Source organism: Elephas maximus, chromosome 9, assembly GCF_024166365.1.
Source record: "Elephas maximus indicus isolate mEleMax1 chromosome 9, mEleMax1 primary haplotype, whole genome shotgun sequence".
NCBI classification, from domain to species: domain Eukaryota; kingdom Metazoa; phylum Chordata; class Mammalia; order Proboscidea; family Elephantidae; genus Elephas; species Elephas maximus.
The window spans coordinates 23,192,174-23,208,033 of NC_064827.1; the positions used below are offsets into that span (position 1 = coordinate 23,192,174).

Sequence of the window (15,860 nt, forward strand, 5' to 3'; positions counted from 1 at the left end):
TCTACCATTAAGAGATTCTTAAGTATATGCAATTGTGATTTTTTTTCCTTTTAGATTAATACAGACATGATTATCTCCAAAGGGAACTAAATCATTGAAAACGAAGCATACCTCATTTTAAATGCAAAATTAATTCTGATTTTCCAAAGCAAAATGAATGGAATTTGACTAAACATGTCACTTTGTACCAGATTTATCTTGAAAAGAATTGCTATAAAATCAGCATCATTCATCATTCTACCTCTGATACTAAAATAGGAATATTTTCCAGGTGTTTGAGACAATATCTTCCAGCTCATTACAAGAACCTGATTGGATTGAAAGGAATCTTTGTACTTTTAAGTTTTTACAGTAATATTTAGCATCACTATTGTTTCAAATGATATAAAAGCTGGAAATTAAAAATTTTTTAAAAAAAGGGAATAAAACCTACCCACAAAAAAATTAGCTTTAACTTAACTTAAACAGGCATTTGCCAGCATTATCATGCTGGGTCTGTGTTTAACACAACAAATGGTAACAAATGTAAAAAGCTTTGGAGTTATTTAAACAAACTGAAAAGAATTTGTAAAGAATGCAGTCCTATCATTTGGCAGATTTTCTCATCTGAATGGATAATTATTACCTAACAATCCACGAATGAATGATTAAGAACTGCAGATGCGAAGATAACTGCTTACATTTAAGAACTACTAAATTCATTCCTCACAGGGAACTCAGACCAGAGCTACACCTGTCTTGACAACAAAAGGAAGGACCAAAAAGATAAATCCTGTCATATTGTTTGTATTCCAGGGCACAGCATATTCACAAGTGACTTTTACTGAGAGCTCATCGGTGGCGCTGTTTACTACTTTCCTTCCATTCTGTGAGCATTAATCTCTGAAACTCTGAAATTTAAAAGTTAAAATGAAAAGTACTTTATGAATAAAATCACACATTTTTAAGGTTTTCATGGTGACTTTAACTTCCCTCACACATGTTGACATTTTTCTTTGAAAGACAACCAACCCTAAAAGCTAGTAAGCAGATCAAAGGGAAATCAATATGACCAAAAATCCAAAACAAACCCGTTGCTGTTGAGTCAATTCTGACTCGTAGCAACCCTATAGGACAGGGTAGGACTACCCCATAGGGTTTCCAAGGAGCGCCTGGTGGATTCGAATTGCTGACCTTTTGGTTAGCAGATGTAGGTCTTAACCACTATGCCACCAGGGTTTCCATCAATATGTAAGGGGTCCTTAATTAAAATCCAGAAGTGGAGCCTCTAAGAGCTTCAGGACGTCTAAGAAAATCTTGATTTGGTACGCAAACCTTAAGTGAACACACGTCTGTGAAGAAAAGGAACATAGACTCTCAAAGGGGTGGTGTGTGACCCAAATATATTTAAGAATTGTATAAGAAAACAGGGGCCCTGGTGGCACAGCGGTTATGCACTTGGCTGCTAACTGTAAGGTTTCGGTGGTTTGAACCCACCAGCCACTCCATGGGAGAAAGATGTGGCAGTCTGCTTCCGTGAAGATAACAGCCTTGGCAACCCTACAGGGGCAGTTCTACTCTGTCCTATAGAGTCGCTATGAGTCAGAACTGACTTGATGGCAATGGGTTTTTTATGAGAAAATATATACATATATATATGTATATGTATATATATATATATATATATATATATATTTTTTTTTTCCACTGAGGCCTAAACAAAGAATAGAATAGTTTTAAACTGTTGGCTCATCTTTAGCATCATTAAAAATTGAGACATGTAAAACACACAGAGCCTTATTTAGTATCTTCTCTCTCAGTAACATTCATCAAATGCTTCTGTACTTTCTAAAATATTTTTAAAGCCATTTTACCTGGTAGGACTGCTGGTAAATGGCTAGTAGGTTTTTATTCACTGAGGGCAGATGCTGATGGACAGTTATACACTGATCGTGGCTGGGAAACAGCAGTCATGATTAGTCACTAGTAAATACAGACACGGCTTTAAGAGAATCCACATAGTGGAACTTTAATGTTCAGAGGGATACGCAGATACAGCTAAGATCAGTCAGAGGTGATTGCATAAGCAGGAAATTCTGTCTAGAGAATAAATTTATAAAGAGAAGGCAATCTCTCTAGTTTCTAAGGGACTACCACTGGAGGTCATGGGTTATCAACTTGAACTACACCACATTCCCTTTAACAACCTATGTCTTTTGTTACTATATTGAATATTGATAACTATTCATCTAGGCACCTATGGCCATCAACAAATCCTACTTGTGTGTGTTTTCAACAGATTTCAAGTCTTTATGAAACATGGTGGAAGGTTGTTTCCAGGATAACTCAGTTAGAAAAAATTAAAAAGAGGCAAACAAATGTTTTACAAGTCATCTGAGATTTCCAGAATTGATCTTTGCTCATACAAGACAACTTGGTCCTTGATTCGTTAGCTTCCAAGTTGAACACTGGATATGCCTACCTTGCCCTCTGTGTTCGCTTACCCTTGGTCTGTTTATAGTGCTCTGTACCATAAAGACTACAGGGTTGCCTGCTTTCCGAATGGCTTCCACAGCTTGCTCATGGCTTGCATCTCTGAGATCCATCCCATCCACCTGCAATGGAAGGCCTCAGCTTAACATCACAAGAAGCTATAGAACAACAACAATTTGTGGATCTGGAGTTTTGAGCATCCTTGTTAGCCTCTTGGAGAATCTGTTTCAGAATCAAAAATAATTCAGACTAATGTGCGAGGCTCCAAAACGTTTAATCTCTCTAGCTGACTTGTAGTCTCTTGTTTTGGGCGCTGCTTTCTGTCTCCAATAATCAACTGGATTAATAACAATTGGAATGAAGGCTGTGCTTCTGCTCTCCTTACAGTGCTCAGCTGTTCTTTCAAATCAATAAACCCACATAACTAAAGGTGTAGCAGCTGGCTTTTGTACAGATTACAGCCTGGGAAACCCTATGAGGCAATTCTACTGTGTCCTACAGGGTCGCTATGAGTCAGTTATCGACGTGACGGCAATGGGTTTTGGGCTTAAAAAATATAAGGAAACTGGCCAGCAGCACTGCCTTCATGACGAAAATCATTACACTAATTTTTTTCCAATTCGTTATACGGTGGTTTGGGGAGTGGGTGGGTGATATATGTGTTTATCTCTGTACAAGTTAGCTTGAAGTTGAAAACGAAATTCTCATATCCAGATGTATGAGGTTATGGTAAGGTTAGTTTTGCAAAAGAATCTTTGCAGTAGTCATGAGAGGAGCTGAAAGCCAAGAAATTGTGCCTACTTGTTAGTAACTCTTACAAAAACAGTTTGAAAATGAAAGTTATTTTGTAACTTTTTATTGCTCATTGCTTGCCTTGGTGATGATCAGCTCAGTTTATGCACTATATGAATAAGAAGGAAAATAGTCTGAGAGGCCAAATGCTAAACCTGTCAGGAAATTATAGGAACCTATTATCATTTTATGTTTTCCAATTACCACAATATGATATAGTCAACAAAATAGTAAAATCAGAGTGGACTCAATTCTGGACAAGAAAATTACTATATCTTTACACAGAACATCACCACCTTTAAAAGAAGAATTACATACATTTTGTTTTAAACCTCCCTCAAGTTAATACTTGGATGACATAACAGTACCTCTTTAAGGCATATTAAAAATGCCTTCTAACTTTTTTGTAAAACAAAAGTCAGTATTCTTGTCTATTATATATTCTATTAAAAAGTGGACAAATTTAACTCTCTACTCAGAGTGTAGTACTTTGGAAACGCTGGTGGCGTAGCGGTTAAGTGCTATGGCTGCTAACCAAAAGGTTGGCAGTTCGAATCCACCAGGCACTCCTTGGAAACTCCACGGGCCAGTTCTACTCTGTCCTATAGGGTCGCTATGAGTTGGAATTGACTCGAGAGCAACGGGTTTAGTTTTTGTTTTTTACTCATCTAGTCTATGTACATTTTTAGAAACTCTACAATTACAGAGGTCTGGTGCTCTCTTGAAGTCCTGGTGGCACAGTGGTTAAGAGCTTGGCTGCTAAACAAAAGGTCTGTAGTTCAAATCCACCAGCGGCTCCTTGGAAGCCCTATGGGGCAGTTCTACTCTGTTCTCCAGGGTAACTATTTGTGGGAATTGACTCAATGGCAGCGGATTTGGTTTTTTGGGGTTTTCTTATTTACTAGAGAACCCCCTGCAAGTAACAGCACTCAATAAATCACTGCTAAATTGCATATAGTATTTTATACACAAAATAATCCTTTCTTATCAATTTGAAAGGGATGCTTCAACTCTATTAACACAATTAAACAACATTTCGGTGTGAACTATGATCAATCTTGTCTAGAAATAATTACAAATATTTTTTACTCTTTCTACTTAGGTCAAAAGTATTTAATACAAAGTATGTGTAAAATAAACTGCCTTGTAAAAATCTAAAATTGGAAATGATGGTTCTCCAAATGAGACTAAGGCTATCACCTAGTGAAAGGCAAGGATGCAGGAAGAGAGAACAAGCCATCACTCTTCCTTTTAAATGGTCACAAGCAAAAAAGAAAACGAAATATAGACACAGCCCTTGTTTCTCTCAAGTCTTAATCTTCCTTCCTCTTCAGCTCTCAAAGACAACTGATCAGTCAATGGAAGAATAAATAAATAATCTCCTAAATACTCATTTTAAGTCATGGTTAATATGCTGTCACTGTCTTCTACACAATTAAGGCATTTTAACGTCTAAGTTATACGGGAGTTGTGAAAAGGACAGTCACTTGTCTAAAGTAAATATAACAGTCATTATAGCAACAATGTGATTGGTTTCCATTTGAGCCTTGTCTCTTTTAGTGTACTGTATACATTTTGAAAGGAGCCCTGGTGGTGCAGTGGTTAAAGTGCTTGGCTTGTAGTCAAAATGTTGGTGGTTCGAACTCACCAGCCATTTCACGGGAGAAAGATGTAGCAGTCTGCTCCTGAAAGATTTACAGCCTTGGAAGCCCTATGAGGCAGTTCTGCTCTGTCCTATAGGATTGCTATGGGTCAGAATCGACTCTACAGTAATGGATTTGGTTTGATTGTACATTTTGAAATCTCAGCAAATCTGGGTCAGGTACTACTTTCTCTGCCCTACTAAATAAAATTATCAGTGCTAATAATAATCCTAATCAAACAATTTATCTCACTGTTCGAAGTTATCTGATCACTTGCCAGTCTCTCCGACTTAACAAGGAGGCACTGTGTCTTGCTTACTGGGGGTGCCCAGAGCCTGATACAGCACTGGGAATACAACAGGTGCTCTGGGAATATCTGTTGAGTAATTTAGTGAGTGACTCATGAGAGAAGAGTTTATTTAAATTATTAAACTTTCTTTGAATTAAGGGATTAGGTACAATTTGCCTAAATGCTTCTCTCTTGCACATAACAAAGCACACATACATGTGTACACACTCGTGTGCATGCCACACAAGCACACGCATGCACACACACACACACACACCTTTCGATGGCAAATGGACACAGCACAGAACTCTACCAAAGGAAGAAAATCCAGGCTTGGGCTGAGGGACGACGACATTTATATTGAAGGTAATTGGGATCCTAACATAGAATATTTTACCATTTGGACTCACTTGGAAAAAACCTCATCCAACAATGTTTATCTACAATGAAATGATAAAGTATTTCTTGAAACAAAATCTCATTGGAAAATTTAATTATGATGCATACATTTGGAGTAGGTGTGGGTGTATGATTTTAAACAATTTTTTTTCTCAAGCAATTTGCTTTGTTCTTTCAAAAAGAACTTGAATATTTTACCTTTGAGCCCAGGCTTTTTAAAATGGTTAATTACACTTCCAAGTATCAATCTCTATATTAAGATATACATTCAGTTGTCACCATATAGAAAATATTGTGGGTAAAAAACAAAAAAACAAAGAAATTCTTCAACCACGAACACCTTTTATGTTGATGCTGGGCCAACATTGGTAAAGGAGATGAAATGGATGGAGAATACTGGCACAGAAAGTTCACTGGTGGGTACCTCTACTATTCTGTCTCCAGGTTTCAAGGTTCCATTTTTGCCAGCTGGACTATCTTCAAGAACATGCTTGACGAAAATGCCCCTCATCACTTCACCATTGCTTAGACGACTCCCCATCCCTCGTCCACCAACAATGCTGATGCCCAATGATTTGCTTGGTTCTCTCCAAAGTTCAACCCTATAAAAATGAATACATTAAAAACTGCAATGCAACAGAACATTGGTATAGATGTTAATTTTTGTTAATAACTATTTGCTCAATTTGCTAAGGTTTTACTAGCAGGAAAAAGGCTATGTGTTTTGTAGGGTCTGACGAATACTAGTGTACCTCTGAGGCTGGTTTGTTACAAGTAAATATAGGACTCACTCTCCAGGCTGGGGCACAGACCTACATAAAAGTGCCACTTTCAGGAGCTCTAATACTGTAAACATTAAGTAATTAAGAAATTCAGCTACCACTGAACAGATGGTAGCTACTAACCTTAGCAATGAAATCAAGGGAAAGAACACTCCTGGACACACTGTATCAGAAGCTTATTTCTGTAGAAGTTTTTCTTGCCAAGGCAGACCTAGTAACCAACAGTCAGGGTATGCAGAGCAGTGACTGACAAGTTCTGCCTGATCTGATGCCATCAGAACCTCCCTACAACTTACCTCCCACACTTTCCTCTCTCTGCATGGTCTTGCTGTTCCTTGAGTTCATCAGGCAGTTCCCACCTTGGGGCCTTTGCTAATTCTTCTGCTTTGAGCATATGTCCCCTACCCACACAATAAACACGTGAACTCATATATGTTGTTGTTATTACATGCCATCAAGTTGGTTCCCACTCACAGCGACCTACGCACAACAGAACGAAACGTTGTCTGGTCTTGTGCCTCACAATCATTGCTATATTTGAGACCATCGTAGCAGCCACTGTGTCGGTCCACCTCGTTGAGGGTCTGCCTCTTTTTCCCTGACCCTCTACCTTACCAAGGATGATGTCCTTCTCCAGGGACTGGTCCCTCCTCATAACATGTCCAAAGTATGTAAAATGAAGTCTTGCCATCCTCACTTCTAAGGAGCACTCTGGCTGTACTTCTTCCAAGACACACACTTGTTCATTCTTGGCAGTCCATGGTATGTATATTCAATAGTCTCCTCCAACACCATAATTCAAAGACATCGATTTCTCTTCAGTCTTATTACTGTCCAGCTTTCACATGCCTGTGAGGTGACTGAATATATCATGGGTTGGGTCAGGCACATCTTAGTCCTTAAGGTGACATCTTTGCTTTTCAACACTTTAAAGAGGTATGTTGCAGAAGATTTGTCCAATGCAATACATTGCTTTATCTCTTGACTGCTGCCTCCATGGGTTTTGATTGTGGATCCAAGTAAAATGAAGGCCTTGACAACTTCAATCTTTTCTTCATTTATCATGATGTTGCTTACTGGTCCAGTTGTGAGGATTTTTATTTTTTTTAAGGTTGCAGTGTGATCCATACTGAAGACTGTACTCATATGAACTCACACATAATAGCTGCAAATAGCCATAAGAGCTATAAGTGACTTGCAAAGTATGTCTCTTGTGAAAAGGCTGAGGATAAGAATAAGGTAATTTGCAGTGAGAAGGGGTTAAGCAGAGATGAGGAAAACAGCTTGGAGTGTTGGAAGAGAAAAGTGAGATACCAAGCAGACAGAGAACTTTGAAAGCAAAGACCAGACTGCCCACGCTGCTCCATGCTGCATAAAGGAGAGCAATGTTGGACATTAAGAGGAGAAGGAAGTATGGTCCAAACATGCCCCCAATCCTGACATTTAAGGTGCTCCCAGAGGAGGGGGAGGGTAGGAGTCAGGCCTCCTGAGAAATGAAGAAGGTTCCAGCAAGAAAAGGCTGGAGAGTCAAGAGCACCAGAGAGAGGACTGGGCGACACCCAGGAAGAGACAGATGATGAGATACATTGTTCCTTCTGTCAGCGTTTCTTTCTGGACTGGATATCTATAATCCCAGAAACCCTACCTATTTAGTTTGAAAGGATCTCCTCATGATCCCTGATCTTATAAAATTTGTGTGAATAAACTAGTTAAAATCCTATCCACCATTTTCTCTCCTTCTAAAAACTCTCGGAAAGAAAACAACAAACACATTTCCCTGTGTTTGTGCGGCTCCTAAGGTAAACCGGAAAAGCAGAGGAATTACAAAATGTAGTCATTGTATAAAAATAATTACGAAACTACAACACATACATAGGTGGGACTTCTCTTTAAAGAGGACAAAAAATATGTAAAAGAAAGAAACTGGCTCTTTGGGCTCTCTGTGGTTGGCGTAAACTGGAAAGTGGTTTTTTGAGCATTTGAATAATAAAAATAACAGCAGCGGCAGCAACAGCAAACATCTACTGAAGGTTTATCATGTGCTCAGCATTGTTCACTAAATGAATTACATGTGCTTTCATTAAATTCTTACATCATTCGAATGAAGTGAATTCTTGGATTAGCCCCATTTTACAAAGAAGCGAAGAGACACGGAGAGGTTAGGTAGCCTCTGGATAATAGCACCGAATGCTCACATAGGGTTTTGCAGGGATAGCCAAATATTTTCAAATACCCTCCCTAGAAACTGTAACTCCTCATAGCATTTGAGAAGACAACCAAGGGCAGAACTGACGAAATGACCACAGGGCTGAGGAACCAGACACATCGCTCACTGAACAGAACACAGTAAACATTCCTGGTAAAGAAAACCAAAAACATCCACTGCCGTTGAATCGATTCTGACTCATAGTGACCTTACAGGACAGAGTAGAACTGGTCCATAGAGATTCCAATGAGCGCCTAGTGGACTCGAACTGCCAACCTTTTGGTTAGCAGCCATAGCTCTTAACTACTACGCCAGCAGGATTTCCAGTGAAGAAAAAGGATTTTCACTAAAGAAAAAGGAAAATCTTATAGAACATGAGCACTTGAGAGTTAACTATATGGCAAAAATGGCAGCTTTTCATGAGACCTAAACATAGATTAAAAAAAAGGAGGCAATTCGGAAAAGAAAAGGTAAAACACAGCCCTGAAGCCAGAGCTCCTGGGCTCAAGTCTTGCTCTTTTGCTACTTTTTCATTACGTGATCCCAAGCAACTTATCTAGTCTCTTCTTGTCTTATGCTCCTCAGATGTCGAATGGAGACAAAAATAGTCCCTGCATCAGAGTTGCTGTGCAGATTAAATTAATATATGTAAAGTGTAAAATATATTTTGGGCATACAGCATGCAAGTTAAAATGCTTTTATTACTAAGATTATGATTACAAAATAATGGGGAGCAAGATATAAAATTCAATCTGTGTGACATATCAGCAAATGTGTGCCCTACCCCCCGATCCTGTTACACCTATACTGTTTATTAAGACAAGATACCATTATCCACCTATCGACTTGACAAGAATGAACTGAGTAAAGATCAAATGATGTGTTAACAAGGATGTGGGGGAAAAGGGAACTCTCATATATTGAAAATAGAAGGAAAAATTGGTATGTTCACCTTGAAAAGCAATTTGACAACTTCTAATAAAGTAAAAAAAAGAAATGCATATAAACCATACGTAATTCCTCTTTTCGGTATATATCCTAAATAAATTCTCACACATAAGGAAATAGGTATATTTGCTTCACAGTGTTATTAAAATACTGAATAACAGTTAACTATCCAAATATCAATCTGGGAATAGGTCAACGGTATCATATTCATGTACTGCAATGCAATGTAACCACTAAATTGAATGAATTAGATCTTTAGGTATCAACATGATAGATGCCCCAAAAAAAAGGGTTAAGAGGAACATAGGCAAGCTGGAAAATGATACATGTAGTATGACACCAATCATGTAAATGGACATCACATGTAAAATAAAACAGTAATACTGCTATTTACACTCTTAAAATTTATACTTTGCGAAAAAGCAGCATTCTCCTATCTTGACACAAAGGCAGTGTTTGATGAATTTTTATTGACTTCATAGATAAGAGTCTCATCCCATTTCCAACTCTGTGAAGCATGTTCACAACACTTGCTCCTTGCTTACTAAAAGCTCTGGTTGTTTTGGTAAGCTTCCTCAACATATGCTATGAGTGCTTCTATATACGTTAACGAGTGTAGACGTACCTTCTTAGAAGTAATTATGGAAACCTCAAATAGAATTCTCTATGTAAGGTAGTTATCACCTTTAAAGATATTTCTTAATCTTCCAGTTCAGAAGTGATGCTGAATTCTTCCTCATAATTAAATTTCATAATGATTCCTGTGCTCAACTATCTTTCACTTGCTTAGTTACCACTGATGGCCATTATTATTACTGAACATGCCCACCACTAACTGAATCCTTGTTCTGTATCAGGATCTATGCTAAGGGTTTTCTGTGCACCAGCACTTGAAAATTCTCTGAAAACCTAAAAGGCTCTATTATTAAACCAGAGCCCTGGTGGTGTAATGGTTACATACTCAGGCTACTAACCAAAAGGTCAACAGTTCAAATCCACCAGCTGCATCTTGGGAACCCTGTGGGGAAATTCTAGTCTGTCCTGTAGAGTTGCTATGAGTTGCAATAGACTCAACAGCAAAGAGTTTTTTAATTAAACCCACTGTATAGATGAAGTAACTAAGAACCAGCAGATATCAAGGAACTTGTCTTAAAAAGTGGCAAAGCTGTAATTCACACATGGCTGGAATTCCAGCATGCCACACACCTAGCACTTACATTGGGCTCTCCATGTGGGCAGTGCTATAAAGAGACCTTGAGTTGTTTAGTGGGGCTAAACTGCTTTTGAAAAATTTTACTTATTCACTTGTGCAACAAACATTCAGGGTTTACTGACGACATTACTGTGATGACCATGACCTTTAAATCTCTTTGGAGAGGGTGGCCAGTGATTATTTACATTTTACACTTAATTTAAAATGTCTTGTATTCCTTTTTAATTATTCCATGTGGCTATATATCTGGCCTATCCACATACATTATAACGTCCATGAAGGTAGGATTCATGTTTTATACTCCCATAAACCAGACCAAACCCATTGCCACCAAGTTGATTCTGACTCATAGTGACCCAATAGGACAGAGTAGAACTGTCCCATAGGGTTTCCAAGGAGCAACCGGTGGATTCAAACTGCCGACCTTTTGGTTAGTAGCCATAGCTCTTAACCACTACACTACCAGGACTCCTATACTCCCCTGGTACTCACAAAATCTTTGGTCTCGGATCTGGGTCTGTAACTGGGACTCCAAAAAATTCTTATTGAGTTGAATTTGATTTTACTCAGCTGAACATGATGCATGGTGAGATATCCCAGTGTACTTAGAAAAGTGATCTTTTTTTAAATATGTATGAAACAGGTGTTAAATGGAGCATGGCTTAGTATAAACTCAGCCTATGATAAAAAGGCTCCTTACCTCCCTATGCATATTTGAGTATCTACTTTTTACAAATGCTAGATAAAATTTAAATTAACATTTGGTGGTATATCTAAGATCAAATTCTATAGATAGCATTACCTATTCCTACTACACTTGTATAATTTTCTTTAGTTAATTCTGTTTAGTCCCTACTAAGTGCCAGATCCCTGGATACATGCTAGTTTTATCCCATTTTCTCCATTGTACACATGAGGAAGTGGACGTTTAGGAGTATCAAACAACCTGCACACCGACACAAGTTTCAAGTAGTAATGCAGTTCTTGAAATCACACCCTCTAACTTTAAAGACTATATATGCATATATTCATTGAGTGGCAGAAGACAGAAATGGTCCTTACCGCCGGGGCTGATTCCAATTGCTATAGGCTGCATTTTGAAGTTCACTTTCTTCTCCCTCTCCTTCTTCTCGCTCCGGTAGTTCTGGAATGTCTCTGTTAAAGAGTTATGCGGTAAGTACTATAAAATCCTAGTAAAATCACACGTGAGTGTCTTACATATACTCTACTGTTGGTTTAACATAAAATGCATAACTGCGTATTTACCACACTTGGCGAACAGTGGGGAAAAAGAAAACCAAATAAAACCAAACATTTTACATTAGAATCAACCTATCATAATTTGGATATATAGCTGAACATTAAAGAGTCTTGGTTAGTCTGTTTCTTTCCTGATGACACATAGGGAAATTAAGAAGATGGTAAGAAGGGGTAAATACCAGAATTGTAAAGAAAAACTACTCAAAAAGCATTTCTTAAAGGCCTATCACGTACAAGAGGCTAGGGTCACCATGTAGGTCGGAAGCACGCATAGACCTGATCCCTGCCCTGAAAGAGCTCGAATAATCAATATGCCGGGACGTTAGCATCTCTCCTTCCTCAAAATGGACAAAGGCTTTTCCTTCAACTTTGGAAGAAAGACAAAAAATTCTTATGGTCCAGTAACCCATTCAGAAAAGCCAGGTACATAATGCTTCTTACAGAAAGCAGGTTACAGTGCACCTCCTCTCAGGGTCACCTTTCAATCTCTGTAGCACTTCAGGTCTTGCCAAATGCCAAGCATATAACAAAATGTGTCCAGTTTATTGAATAAAACTGTCAAAAAAAAATAACAATATCTAGAAATGTTTTGTTCCTTCAAAGGTACATGAGTTGGAATCAACTCAACAGGCAACCAACAACGAACAGCAACAACACTTTGCTATAATAAAAGGCATTGCAAAGGTAATAGAAAATAATTAAATCAGTCATGCTTTGTTCTTATGCTGTTGTTAAGAATAATATTTCTAAGGAAACATATAATGTTCACTAAAAACACACAAGATTCAAAACTGTACACATATCATTACCCTAAATAAAGTATTATATTAAAATGAAAAAGCAACAAAATATTAACAATGATTATCACTTAGTGGTGGAATTACGCATAAGATTTTTCTTTAAGTATTTTATGCATCAGTTTTTTTTATGTCTTTCATATTAAGACTGTTAAAAATGTTCACATATTTCTTTTAATGCAGAAAAGGCTATGAAAATTCCAATTCAATGAATGTTTCCAGTTAATTTTTATAGAAATTGAAAAAACTTAAAAAATTATATGTTCGAGTTATATCGATTCTCCAATGACAGGAACACTGAACACTCTCAAATTATACGATTGTTAGACTTTGAGATGGGAAGTCATCTAACCCAATAAACCTTTTGTGCCTGAATGCGCTTCACATCATGTCTGGCAACAGCTGTACAGGTTCTCCTTGAGGTCTTATTCCTCCTTTGAGCTGAACACTAGACTTTTTCAAAAAACACTGTTAGAATAAAATCTGTCTGTCTAAAGCTTCTACCCATTGGTTCTAATCCATTTGTGTGTCTGAATTCCCCTCGTGTGAAAATTGAGGAACAAGGCTCTGAAAGAAGATGGACTTCAACAGCCATGCCTAAGTCTGGTAGTGAGGCAGGACTTTGGGGAATGGATCAAAGAGGGGGATTCTCAAAAAAAAAAAAAGGAAGGAGCTGACTGAGAGCTAGAAAGTCCCAGTGAAGCCCCAATCCACAGGAAATGGGGAAGAGAGGGGAACATTGGGCCAAACCCTCTGGAAAAGCAACTGGAGAGAATGTGATGGAAAGCAGGTCTGGAAGACAGAAAAGAACAAGAACTTGGAGAGTCCCTAAAATAGCGGGTGACAGCTGTGAGTGGATTCTTAGCCCAAAGCCTAAGCTGTAGGAAGTACTCAGAAATGCTGTCATATTGCATCATATGCTCCTGCCTTTTACCTATAACTTGTTGCCGTCAAGTCGATTCCAACTCATAGCGACCCTACAGTACAGTGCAGAACTGCCCCATGGGGTTTCCAAGGCTGTGATCTTTATGGAAGTGGACTTCCCATGGATTGGCTGGCTGGTGAGTTCAAACAACTGACCTTTTGGTTAGTAGTCGAGCACTTTAACTGCTACACCACAAGGGCTCCTTACCTTTTACCTATGAGAAGACAAATATCCTGAATCCTCTCATACTTAATTTCCCTCAGTCTCTCCAGATGATTCCACAACCTGGAATTCTTTCACTAACCTGGGTACACTCTCTAAATGCACGGATGATTCTTCACCCATCTTACAAACGTGGTTTTCAGGGCTCATGGATCATGTGGCCACCACAGAGCTGAATGGACCTGTTCTGTTCCTTCTGCGCTCACACGGCCAAGAATGAATTAGAATTTTTTGCTCCTATGTCCCACTGTTGAATATCAATGAGCTTTGTGTCATCTATAATAACTATTTTTTTTGCATCTGCATTTAGGCACCGGTGAAGTAACTGGCACAGGTGACACGGTAAAGCAGTAGAGGTCAGATCCGAATAAGGCCATCTTACTAGAGAAGCTGGGCTCTTAATCTCCAGATTGCGCTGCCACATACTTTTATACTGGACTTAAGCAATTCTTTCTTTGGATCCACATTCAGGACCTTCTATTCGTACACAGAAGAAGTAAAGTTCAATGGTTAATAAGAACCTGGACTCTGGAGACTAACTAGACCCTAATCTTGGCTCTAATGCTTATGAGCTGTGGGATTTAGCAAGTTACTTAAACTCTCTCTGCTGCAGGCGCCTCTGTAAAATGCAGGGAGCCTTGTTTGGTTTGCATTTGTTTTAAGCATCATTGTAGTAACAGCTAATATACTTTCTCTGGAATAGCAGTGAGCAGGGAGGCAAACGCTGCACGAAACAGGCCATTCCGCTTTCTGCGCTAGAGGGAGCCCAGTGCTGGAAGTAACTTTTTCCTCTAGCACTTTTTTGAGTACTTTTAAGGCCACAACTTAATAGAAATAAATTATCATCTTGCAGTATTCTTTAACTAACTCATTGGAAACAATTGCTCAGAGGAACACTGGAAAGATTACTTTTTACCATTTTGACAGGCAGTTATTACAGGTAAGCAATACTCAATTTATGCCACTAATGTTGAGATGGAAATTCTAGAGGGGAGTGTGGCTGAGCTTTGTGAATACTCCTTTTCCCATAAAAATTCACGAGGCACCGAAGACCATGATATTCCATCCCTCTAGTAAACTCGTAACATGCCTTTCCCTTCCCTAACACTCCCTGTAAACTGCAACATGTCTAGTTTGCAAAAGAACAACAATGTGGTATTTAGATGCCAGCTGGCTCACTAGGCACCAGGGTGCCCAAGGATGTTCTGACATTCTCTAAATAACTGTCGAGTCTCTACCAGAAGACCTCAGAGTGTCTGCAAGGCCATTTCTGCTCTACAGCATGCCTGAGGAGAAATTTGGCACTCAGTTTCCAATGCAACTGGGAAAAAAAAAAAAAAAAAATTTCACAACTGAGAGTGTAAAATAGTACAATCTTCATGAAATAGCAACTTGAAATTATTTCCCTCTCTGCTATGAACTCAGTCAGTGGCATCATTAAAACCTCCTTTCATTAGGAAAAAAAAAAAATCTGCTTTATTATTTAAAAGGTCATAGTAATATATTTGTGGAAACCCTGGTGGTGTAGTGGTTAAGTGCAACGGCTGCAAACCAACGGGTCGGCAGTTCAAATCCACCAGGCACTCCTTGGAAACTCAATGGGGTTGTTCTACCCTGTCCTATAGGGTCGCTATGAGTTGGAATCAACTCGACGGCACTGGGTTTGGTTTTGGTGTTTAATATATTTGTACTGTTGTTGTTAGGTGCCTTCGAGTCAATTCCAATTCATAGTGACCCTATGTACAACACAATGAAACACTGCCGGGTTCTGTGCCATCCTCACAATCATTGTTATAGTTGAGCTCATTGTTGAAGACACTGTGTCACTCCATCTTGTTGAGAGTCTTCCTCTTTTTCACTGGCCCTCTACCTTCCAAGCATGATGTCCTTCTCCAGGGACTGGTAGCTTCAG

The 15,860-nt window shown here is 38.7% G+C and overlaps 1 protein-coding gene across 9 annotated transcripts in view; it reads right to left on the bottom strand.

Moving 5' to 3' along the window:
• The window catches only part of MPDZ (multiple PDZ domain crumbs cell polarity complex component), a 189,377-nt gene that overhangs the window by 45,518 nt on the left and 127,999 nt on the right, over positions 1–15,860 (bottom strand). For 7 of the 9 annotated variants that reach the window (XM_049897166.1, XM_049897162.1, XM_049897163.1 and 4 more), the window contains 3 exons: positions 11,807–11,899; positions 6,020–6,197; positions 2,484–2,594 (listed from right to left, as the gene is read on the bottom strand). In XM_049897166.1, the coding sequence (XP_049753123.1) occupies positions 2,484–2,594; positions 6,020–6,197; positions 11,807–11,899 (382 nt within the window). The remainder of the gene's footprint in view (positions 1–2,483; positions 2,595–6,019; positions 6,198–11,806; positions 11,900–15,860) is intronic. The other 2 variants (XM_049897168.1, XM_049897170.1) reach the window with 1 other exon arrangement.